At 34.9% G+C, this 12344-nt stretch overlaps 1 protein-coding gene across 1 annotated transcript; it reads left to right on the forward strand.

The window, feature by feature from the left end:
- Positions 1 to 8849: 8849 nt before the first annotated feature.
- On the forward strand, positions 8850 to 12101 carry LOC145120567 (GDSL esterase/lipase At4g16230-like). Its single transcript, XM_079056374.1, has 5 exons — positions 8850 to 9220; positions 9345 to 9475; positions 10531 to 10776; positions 11149 to 11404; positions 11804 to 12101. The coding sequence occupies exons 1-5, from the start codon at positions 8947 to 8949 to the stop codon at positions 12025 to 12027; spliced, it is 1131 nt and encodes a 376-aa protein (XP_078912500.1). The 5' UTR covers positions 8850 to 8946; the 3' UTR covers positions 12028 to 12101.
- The last annotated feature ends 243 nt before the right edge of the window (positions 12102 to 12344 follow it).

Genomic DNA, 12344 nt, shown 5'->3' on the forward strand with positions numbered 1-12344 from the left:
TGTGGAAGGTGATGAATTTATCAGTGATAGGACACTAGTAGATCTGGATGAGCCTAACAACTTTAAGGAAGCCATGGCAGGCCCTGAGTCCGCCAAATGGAAAGAGGCCATGGACAGCGAGATTCAGTCCATGTATGACAATCAAGTTTGTAACTTGGTTGACAATGTACTGGGTCGTAAGAAGGTTGGGTGCAAATGGATCTTCAAGAAGAAGACCGACATGGATGGGAATGTACACACTTACAAAGCGCGACTGGTTGCAAAGGGCTTTACTCAAACTCCGGGAGTTGACTATGATGAGACCTTCTCACCAGTAGCGAAGATTAAGTTTATTAGGATTTTGCTAGCCATAGTTGCATTTCATGATTATGAAATATGGCAAATAGATGTCAAAACCGCTTTCCTTAATGAAAATTTGGCTGCGGATGTTTACATGAGTCAGCCAGAGGGTTTTGTTGATTGAAAGCACCCTAATAGAGTGTGTAAGCTTGAGAAATACATCTATGGATTGAAAGAAGCATCTTACAGATAGAATCTTTGTTTCGATGAGAAAGTCAAAGAGTTTGGTTTTTCGAGGAGCGAAGATGAGTCCTGTGTATATGTTAAGGCTAGTGGGAGTATAGTTAGCATTTTGGTATTGTATGTGGATGACATACTACTCATAGGAAATGACATCCCAACCTTACAGGAAGTTAAGTCTTGGCTTGGGAAGTGTTTCGCTATGAAGTACCTTGGAGAAGCTGCCTATATCCTAAGGATAAGGATATTGAGAGAAAGGAGTAAGAGACTAATTGGACTTAGTCATAGTACCTACTTAGATAAGGTGTTGAAAAGGTTTAACATGCAGAATTCCAAGAAAGGTGACTTACCGATCCAGAGCAACGCCAAACTGAGTAAGATTCAAAGTCCGAGTACAGAGGCTGAGATAGCTGAGATGAGTCATGTACCATATGCTTCCGCTATGGGCTCAACCATGTATGTTATTGTTGGATTAATGTCTAAGTCCATAACTATAATTGGTAAGACTTGACCCGACCCGGCATGGTCCATTTGGGTTGCATGGCATCATGCATTTGGATAGACTATAATGAGAGAAATAACACTTAAGGTTGGTTAATATATTATAAGTTCTAATATATTAATAAGGTTATTTAATTAGTATTGATCAAGAATTAATTTGGAATTAATTAAGTGATCAAAAGGAGACTAATTAAATATATGGGTTGATTGTGTAAATCATTCATTCTTATATATGTGGGCATGTGATCCAAGATTCCTTATGTTGGACTAAGTCCATGGGGTGACCCATGGATACTCCATGGAGGTTAAAATCCATGGAGCATAAGGAATGGGTAAAGTTATGAGTTACATGGTGTAACCCTAATAGCCACCATATAAAAGAATCCCATGGCTCAAGAAATCGTGCACTAATGTGTGAGTGTGAGGGCTAGACGATTTCAAGGAGTGTTCAAGTTTCTCTCAAGTTATTCCAAGTGTATTTGGTGTTGTGTGAACCATTTGAGGTGTCACACTTGGGGCACTAGGCACTCAAGCTTAATTAAGACATTCTACATCAAAGAGGTATGTATTCTATCTTGTTATATTTATTATTTTGTATGCTAGATTAGGATAATACCTTGGATGTTCATAATTGTATGTATAATAGAGAAAACATAGATCCAAGGTATTTAGGGTTGCATGTACACTTAGGAGTGTTAGAATCCTCATAACCTAACAGTTATGACTTGTACTCGCCCTGATGTGGCCTTTGCTTTGAGCATGGTCAGCAGATATCAAGGGAATGCGGGCAAGGCTCACTGGACTGCGGTGAAGAATATTCTCAAGTACCTACGAAGGACTAGGGACTGGGTCCTTACCCTTGGTGCGAATGATGACTTGAGAGTAGTGGGGTATAGTGATGCTGGTTTCCAGACTGATAAGGATAATCTCCGCTCTCAGTCGGGCTGGGTCTTTACCCTAAATGGAGGAGCAATTAGTTGGAAAATTTCCAAGCAGGAAACAGTGGCTGATTCAACTTGCGAATCAGAGTACATAGCAGCAAGCAAGGCGGCAAAGGAGGCTATATGGCTAAAGAACTTCATTGGAGACCTTGGAGTTGTACCAGCTATTAAGGAGCCTATGGAGATTTTCTGTGACAACGAGGGTGAAGTTGCCTTAGCTAAGGAATCAACGGATCACGGGAGATCCAGGCACATCCACAGAAAATACCACTTCATTAGACATCGGATAGAAGAAGGACTCCTCGTGGTGAGGAGGGTATCATCGCATGAGAACCCAGCAGATCCCCTCACGAAAGGACTATGTAGGGATAAGCATTTACAGCATTCGAGGCGCATCGGGCTGAAGGATGATATTAGTTTTACAGATTAGATAGTTATTTCTGAAACTTGTAAAATGTAAACTGACATTTGATGATTAAATAAAAGTTGTTGTTTATTTATAAGTAAGGTGTTGTTATCTTGTGTCAATTATTTACTATTGTTTCAATTTTGCGTGTTTTGACTTCCAGAATAATTACTTTATTCAAACTCTCCACAGTCAGCCATATGTTGGAAGTAGATACGAATCAAGACTGTCATGAATTGGGTTTGTAGATGTTTAAGGTGCTAGACATAGAAAATGGTTGCTACAACATTCATGAGTGCTCATAAGTTCTGAGTATTGGATTCAACCCACGCTCACTTGTATCACTTCATGGAATTTATCTCGAGTGATCATGAGATGGTAATATCATATAAGTCTTCAAACCTAGAGATACGAGTTGTTGATTGCGAGTTGGTTGTGCATTGATTGTACGAAAACGCATTGGTAACTCGATGTTATAAAACATGCTTTTGTGTATGATTCAACAAGTGGTTAGTACAAGCATATGAGTCGAAGTTTATCTGCTCCTTTTAGTCCTTGGAGGATTAAAAGCAATATCTGGGCCCCTCGATGATTTTGTTTTCGACCTATGTACCGGGCCCGGTTAGAACCAAATTGATGTGTTCAGTTTAGTTCTATGTCAAGAAAATCGGAAATCGGGAAACAAACTGCTAGACAATAAATACGACATTGTTCCATGTATTTGTCCGGCTGATATCTAGAACACAGGATTATATGATCACTTATCTTAAATGTCGCATCATCATCTCAGTTCCGCGAGACTTTGAAAGACCTAAGATTGCTGGTCGGTTCCTGAAGTCATACCTGTAACTATAGTTATTAGACTTATCCAAGTGGGAGACTGTTGGATAAGGTGTCTAAGTCGATAACTATATTTAGTATGTACTTGACCCGGTTTGGCATGGTCCATTTGGGTTGCATCGGCATCTCAACTGTTGGATAGACAAAATGAGAAAAAGGACACTTACGATTTGTTAATATATTATAAGTTCTAATATATTAATATGAAATCTTATTATTTAATTAGTATTCATTAAGAATTAATTTGGAATTAATTTTGTGATCAAAAGAGACTAATTAAATATATGGGGATTAGTTTGTAAATCATTCATTCTTATAATAGCGGGCTTATGGTTCATGATTCACTAGATTGGGCTAGGACCCATTGGGTGCTCCATGGATGCTCCATGGAGGTTATAACCCATGGATCATGGGGGAAATGAAAAGTCATTCACATTAGGGTTTACATGGTGTAGCCCTACATGTGGCACACTATATAAAGAGCTCCATAGCTAGCAAAATCGGCCACTAAGACAAGACAAGGACGGCTAGCCGATTTTGTGATCAAAGTGTTCTTCTGTCAAGTTATTCCAAGAGTTGTGGTGTTGTGTGAAACATTTGAGGCATCACATTTGAGGTGCTAGGCTCACAAAGTCTTAAGGAATCCAAGCAACTACAAAGGTATGTCATTCTACTAGTTTTTATATTACAAGTACCCCATGCCATGCTAGTTAGGATGTAAACCTTGGAAAATTCTTATTTTCATGAATTTTAGAGAAAACATAGATCCAAGGTTTCTAGGGTTGCATGTACACCATAGAAGTGTTAGAATGCTCAAAACCCATCAGTAGGTTCATAGCCATGAACAACTCCCCATATATATAAGAAATTGGATCATTTTCTTCACTTTTTCAACTTCTTCAACTCTAGCCGTGAACACACCCATTCTCTCTCAACTTTCTTCAACCGTGAACACTACTCAAAGCTACCAAAACGTAAGTATCTCTTCCATCAACTTGTTGTCCATTAGAAGCACTTCATTCCTCATGAAACAAACACCACTTTGCATGAATCTTCAAGAGTTCACGGCCGTGAACCCTTCATTGGGCCGTGAACCCTTCTTAGATGCAAGTTTGGCCGTGAAACCTCCTTCCATGTCCGTGAACACTTCATAGGATCAAGGTTGGGCCGTGAACACATCATTTGTTCTATGGCCGTGAACCCTTTTAAGGCCATGAACATCCCTTTGTTTGGCCGTGAACACCCTTCTTTCAATCATATGTGATTCTAACACTCCATTGAGGGTGTTTCCTAGTTCCTAAGGTTGTTTCCCTTACATGATTAGTTGTTATATACACTAATTGTATACATATATGTGTCATTATATGCTTAATAGGATCCGTTTGTGCTCGAGACTTCACTTGGCATACTTAGCATCCTATATCGATCTTTCATTCGAATCACTCACTACAGGTGAGTTCATACCCCTACAAATACAATTTTAAATGCTTTTTAAATGCTTTTAGGGGGGAATAAAAGTAGAACACAATGAAATTTTTTTAACCATTTACATGTGAAAACAACATCCCAAAAGGATTTCTTATACTCAACACTTGTTGAAAACTCTTTTAAAGCTTTTATAAACTTCTTTTATATCAAATCATATTCGTCTATATATTTACGTATAAGTATGCTTTAACAGACTTAGGACTATTGCTAGATACCTTGACTCCTGTTCCTTGTTTGGTTGTGGGCTTGGGGTAGGATCACTAGTCCGAATTTCGGTTAAATCATAGTTATACTTATTAAATACATATATGAATATTAAACCCATTTTTAAGGATTATACTTAACTTAGTTGCTCGGTGAGTAATTGAGCCTTTTCTATACATCATTAACAGTCAAACAATCATACTAGTAAACTATAATAGGTATAGTTTAGAGGATTACTACTTACTATTTCTAGAACAATGAAACTTACATGAATCAGTACTTACATGAGTTAGTTCTTACATGAGTCAGTTCATACATGAGTCATTTCATACATGCTATAACTAGAACAGGAAGGAACATACTATAACAAGAACAGAAAGGAACATACTATAACAAGAACAGAAAGGAACATACATACTATAACAAGAACAAGATAACAATAATGTGAAACTACTACTTCACGGCATAGCAATATACTTGTTATGTCGTGTTTTGTAACCAGAGTCTCTTGGAGGGAGAGCGGGCATTGTGTGCATAGATCTATACGGGACTGAAAATCCCACATCACAACTGTTAGCTACAGTCCGGCAGACAAGCCAAGGGGTGACAAATGTCACTTTAGTTTCGACGCCAACAGTTCGTCGTGTTAAATACTAGTCAATCAGCATGGTTATAACCACATCACATTTTTACCTTAATTTAACTTACTGGTTTTAAGGTAGTTAGTACATTTGTAGTTACTTTATACAATACTAATGTACACTTTCATTTTCCCATTACATTCATATAGTGATTCTCACGTAAAAGGTAATGCAAACTATTTTCTAGTAAAGATAGTCATAAACTTGGGAAAACATACATTTTTACGAGAAAACAAACTTACAAAACAGTCGAGTCTTGGTAGAAGACTACATCCCATTTTAGTAGAAAATATAAGATTTTCTAGGAAGTATACAAACTTTTACATCAAAACACTTACAAACATTTTCATAAAACATATGCAAACTTTTGACACTAAAATACTTATGAACTCACCAGCTTAAATGTTGATCTACTCTTTCAAAATAACTTGTATTCTCAGGTCACCAGTAGACATGTACACTGGACCAGGTTTTGAGAAGACGGAGCATGTTCAAGACTCGTCTTTTATTTTGATTACATATTTTGGTGTCTTACAAATACATTTAGAACACACTTGTATTAAATTATATTATTAATGCAATGGATGATGTTGTTGCTTGTTTTACTATTGTGCATTGTTATGATACTGAACATGACGTCCTCCGCCCCCGAACGTTTTCGTCGTTCTGGTTTGGGGGTGTGACACTAATTCAGCACGATAGAACCAAACACGTAGAAACTGATCGACATTTCATTAAGGATCATCTCAAGAAGAAAACTGTTGAACTTCCATATGTAGAGTCAAAAGATCAGCTTTCGGATATGTTAACGAAGACAGTTTGTGGGAGAGTATTTCAGTGCTCTCTTAACAAGCTTTGAATGTTAGATATAAATTCTCCACCTTGAGGGTAGTGTTAGCGAGAGCCAAACATGGAAACTTAGATGTGTGTAGCTGTACATTGTTGTGTATATCCTTTCTTGATCCTTGATTTAAGGTTGTACCATAGGTTGTTAGTTGATCCTTTGTATAAATATTTGTACTCTTCTTTGGTAAAATATATACAAAAAATAAAGAAGATTTCTTCTACCAAAACTCTCGAAATTACAATAAACCAATTCAGTAGTTCTCACCAGAAAAAAATGAAAACAATCTATATTATATATCTCAATGAGTGAATTGAACACTACATGAACCACAACATATATAGTCTACATAAGTGACTATCTTTTACATGGAAATATACATGAGGTTGTGATTCAACTAAAACTAACTACCAACACAATGCTAATTTGACTATTATGCTCTAGCAATCCTTCTTCTACCTACACAGTTGTCTGGCAGTATTTTAAATAATTACAATGATTTATATCAAAATAGGTGGCCATTAAGAAGGTGTGTTTTTAATGTATGTTTTGGTCATTATTTATTTAAAATAATTAAAACTTAATATCAACTTAATATAAATGTTATCACTTCATAATTAGATAACAAATTTATTTTTATAATATATATTTACTAATATTTTCAATATCTAATTGTATTTTGGGTCATAGGGCAACATAACCTGTTAAAACATGGTATATTTAGTGCAATTTTAATAGGGAGGGGAATAAAGAAGGAGTGGATGTACGTTTAGGGGAGGTAGTTATTTCCATAAAGGAGGGGATGTAGAGGCAGACGTCACACATCACATAAAGGCGGGTTGGTTTGAAGTGGATGGTCGCCTACAGAGTCTTATGTAACAGGAAGGTCCCCTTGGAACTAAAGGGGAATTTTTACAATGTAGCTATTAGGCATGCCATAATGTATGGATCCAAATGTTGATCATCCAAGAAGGACCACGAGAGGAAGGTAGAGGTAGCAGAAATGGGGATGTTATGGTGGAATTTTGGTAAAAGGATATTCAGATAGGATCTTGAATGCAATTATAAGAAACTCCCTAGGAGGGTGGGAGGGGAACAGATCATCAAAAAACTGAGGAGAGGTACATTTGAGTTAGTATGAACACGTTATGAGGAAACTACCATCAGCGACAGTTGGAGGGTTGATTCGATTGTAATTAATGGTAATTGATGGTAAGAGGAAGAGAATACGTCTTAGAAGGAAGATGAGGATAATGTCAGGCATGGTATAGAAGAGTTGGCGCTTTCCAAGGACATGGTCTCATATAGGGGGTGGGGAGGCAAAAAAATCAAAGTTGACCTATAACATCACTCCAATCATTGCTCTTTGCGGTTGATACTTGATTCTTGTTCATATACTTATACTTTTTTTTAATTATTCATGTATTGTTGTACTCTTATAATTAACTTAAACCCTTGTTTCTCCTTATTGCAGGTTATCAAGTTCATATGCTTCTTTATGATGTATTTTTCTTTCCATTTAAACTAACTTACTTTTCCCATTTGTGCTCATTCATAGATTATAGTTTTGTTAATGTCATAGGTCATATTTGTTATGCAGTCACTCTTACCCACATACAGATAAGATTGTCGACATCTACCACCCCTATTTTATTCTGATGGGATTCTTGGGGTTGGTTGTTGTTGTATAACAATGATGTGGACAACCTCCATCTTAAGCAATAATAAATGCCGAAAACAAGATGTTCTTTAAAAAAATTATTTACTAATTACTATCATCAGATAATGTTCAACCAACAAACCATTAAAAAATTAAAAAAAAAATCGATCACGACTGTAATAAATTAGTTAGCTACATTCAATGTCATAGCTACCTTGATATGATACTGTCGTCCATGTTGTAAATTTATAAACTATTGTTTAATAACAACTTATAAGCTTTTAAATAGTTAAATACATTTCCTTTTTTAGCTAAGTTTATAAAACATACTAATAGTTATTTATTTTTTATTTTTCAAAATTAAGATGTTACTAAACAGGAGTTTAAAAGGAATCACGAAACTTGGGGGTGGTGGCTTTTCGTTGTAAATATGTGACATGATGCTAAAATGTGAAGTTGAGTTTCCCGAAAAAAACAGAATTTATCTGAGCTATTTTTCTTGTGATGCAGATACTTTAGGTCTACAATGGAATGGGCTTCCGAAGATCTAGAATTAATTCTCACCGGTTTGATGTCCATTTGACAGAGAATTTAATGCCGGTCGTATCTGTAACTCCCTACCCACTCATTTCTTTCGGTTCACATTCGATGAAACAAATCTATAAAATGGTATGTCTTTCTTTCGATTTTGTATCGTATCTCATTTAAGCCTTTCACACTTCATCTGTCTTCATTGATCATATCATATGTTCTTACATCTAAGTATCTTGAAAAAAGTTCTTGTTTTTATCTTGCATTTCAAGTTTTCAACCCCTTCCCCTTACGCAGACCAAGAGTTTGATAAATACTCGAAGTGAATCCCATCTCGTTTGTCGACTTGGGATTCTTTTGGGATTCAGCCTATGTCAATCATCAAAATCTACCATTCTTTAATAAATATGCTCCCATATGAAAATGATAAGATTGTTTTTAGAGCTTTAACAATCTTGCTCTGGTTAGGGACTTGCATGGCAAAAACATTATCTGCTAACTTTGCTTTTGGCGATTCTTTGGTGGAAGTAGGCAACAATAACTACATTGTATCACTTTCGAAGGCAAATTACATACCAAATGGGATCGATTTTGGGATGCCCACAGGAAGATATACAAATGGAAGAACAATAGTAGACATTCTAGGCAAGTCATTTCTCATAATCATTCCTTCCTCATACACTTTTTAACACTTTTTCCCCTAAAACTGAAATTACCTGTTTACCCTTTAGTTATTGATAGTACTTGTTCACAAATGTTGCAATTTCAGGAGAGGAATTGGGTTTGAAGGATTATACTCCGCCATATTTGGCTCCAAGGACATCTGGCCCACTACTTTTGAGTGGTGTGAATTATGCATCTGGTGGTGGTGGAATTCTGAATGAAACCGGAAAGATTTTTGTAAGTGAACTTTTTTAATATTCTGTTTAAAGTTTTTTATCTATCAAAATCGTTTTATTACAAGCTCATTTATTGTAGTAATGTAGTCACACTCCATTTTTAGAAAGAAATGATGTTATTCCAACTTCCTTGCATAATCCCATGAACATTGCTAAAAATATGAGGAATCTTGTTAACCGAAAGTACGTGGCATTATAATTTGTAACAAATATGTCATTTTAGATTGAATTTTCCAAAAATAAATAAATTAATTAAATTAAATCTTGCAATGTTTCATGTGGGGTAGGGTGGGCCGTGGGTAAGTACTTATATTTCTGGATTAACATAAACATGGATTATGCTACAAATATTAAGCCATGTGCTATTTAAAGAGTTTGGACTGAATTACAAATTTAGTCCCTGTGTTTTGCCAAAATTTATTGCTACAGTCCCATAGTTTGCCTTCTTTTCTTTTTACGTCCCCAAAAATTAGTTTGCTCACTTTTTCATTCTCTGGGCCATCTAACTTAATGTCCAAGCCGTTAAATCCATGAAAATGACCATTTTATCCTTGCCTTCTTCATTTTCTTCGTCTTCCTCTTCAATAAACTACCAAGAAAAAAAACATGGGATTATCCTACAACTACAAAACTAATCTTATTTATCTCTTTATTACAGTAACTGCATATCTTGAAAGAATATAATGTTTTCTAGAATGAAAAGGTGAAATTGATAATTTGTTAGATTTTTTTTTTTTGCCACATTAGATTTCTACTAATTTCATTATATGAAAAATATATATACCTCCAATTCATTTCCGAAACACAAGCTTTTCAAAAAAGAATTTAACAATTAAAAATTTATCCCCATCTATTTGAAATATTTTCTAACAGCCCCCTCATCTAAGTTGTTTTTAAACGCATATCTGATATTGATCAAGTATGTAGTTTTAAGAAATAGAAGACAAAAAAAAATGCTCATTTTTATTTTGCATATTTGACAAAAAAGATTAATTAGTCAAAAATATGGGAAAGTTTTAAATTTACAAATATATAATGGTATTATTATTTTGATAGGGTGGAAGGATCAATATGGATGCACAACTAGACAACTTTGCAAATACGAAGCAGGATATAATATCCAGAATTGGTGCTACTGCAACTCAAGAGTTGTTGAGTGGAGCTCTTTTTTCAGTAACAATTGGTTCAAATGATTTTATAAATAATTATCTCACACCCGTTGTTTCAACAATTGAGCGAAAACTGGTATCTCCAGAAGCATTTGTGGGAACCTTAATTTCAAGATTCAGATTACAACTTATGGTAACCTCATATAAATTTATTTTTATTTGCATTTATTTATTCATCTTCAAGATCTTCATTTCGATTTTGGGATTTCTTTATTGATTTAAATCCACACTCTAAAGCTCACTTTTGATTTCTTAATTTATTTATAGAGGTTATAACAAATCGGTCTTACCTAGAAAACGTATAAACTAATATTTTTAAATATGCACGAAAATACAAATGGAAATATAATGTTGACATGTCAACATAACCCAACAAGCTCACTTTGCCACCTATTAATCTCAATATTTTTTGAATCTTGATTGATTTATGTCACGTTCCTTGAAACTTGCACTTTGTAATTACGAATTCATATTTTTCTTTGACATTGCTATTTCTTGCATACAGAGATTATATGATTTAGGTGCTAGAAAGATTGTGATCCCTAATGTGGGCCCCATCGGATGCATTCCATATCAACGGGACATAAATCTGTCCGAAGGAAATGACTGTGTGGCTTTGGCAAATCATTTAGCTCAACTTTATAATCGGCAATTGAAAAGCTTACTTCAAGAACTTAATATTAAACTCAAAGGTTCAACATTCCTATTTGCAGATGTGTATAATATTGTTGCAGATATCATTCAGAATTTCGAATCATATGGTGAGTAAACTTTTAAAAGATTTATGTTTTTTATTTTTTAACTTGATTTTATTCCTTTTGATACTTTTATGCTTTGTTTCTTTAAATTTTCTCATTAAGTCTTTGTCTGAATAAATAAATGGTGTTTAAAAAATATTTGAGAAGATGACGGTACATTTTAGTAATGAAAGAAAAAATAAATGAAAGAAAATTTGTAATAAAAATGTCTATCTCTTTACCAATTAAGTCCTAACTTTTACGAATTTGCCTTCATTTTTTTTTTGTTCTTTTATTTTTTTCAAAAATGTCTTCAGTGTTCTCAAAAACATTCAAACGTCATTTATCCGGACAGCATTTTCTGAAATCAACTTATCTCGATTGCAAAGTCAATTTGGCACTTAAATATTTGGTTCCAAACAGGTTTTGAGAATTCAGATTATGCGTGTTGTCATGTGACCGGTCAACACGGTGGTCTAATCCCATGTGGGCCCACATCTAAAGTTTGTACCGATAGATCAAAGTATGCTTTTTGGGACCCATATCATCCTTCGGATGCTGCCAATGTTATCATTGCCAAACGTTTAATGGATGGAGGCCTTGAAGATATATCCCCTTTTAACATTAGAGCTCTTTTTGGATCTTGAAGAAGAAAATGAATTTGGGAATTTTATGTTATTATGTATCCATGTTTGGATGAATACGTGTATGAGTTAAAAGATATAGGTTTAAGTTTTGACATATCATTTTTTTCAAAATTTTAATCCGTTTGGGAGACATTACCAATCAACATTGCAAATTGAGAGTCATATTAGCTCTAACATACGTATTTTTCGTCTCATTTTAAATTATGTGAATGGGTATTATGAATTTTTGAATTCACTAAACCTAACATAATGTGTATGAAATTAATGGAGAAATACAAAACAATGACGAGTTCGTCAAAGGTCAACCCTTACATCCT

The sequence above is a fragment of the Lactuca virosa genome, chromosome 6 (assembly GCF_052849685.1).
Source record: "Lactuca virosa cultivar CGN04683 chromosome 6, Lactuca_virosa_CGN04683_v6, whole genome shotgun sequence".
Taxonomy (NCBI): Eukaryota; Viridiplantae; Streptophyta; class Magnoliopsida; order Asterales; family Asteraceae; genus Lactuca; species Lactuca virosa.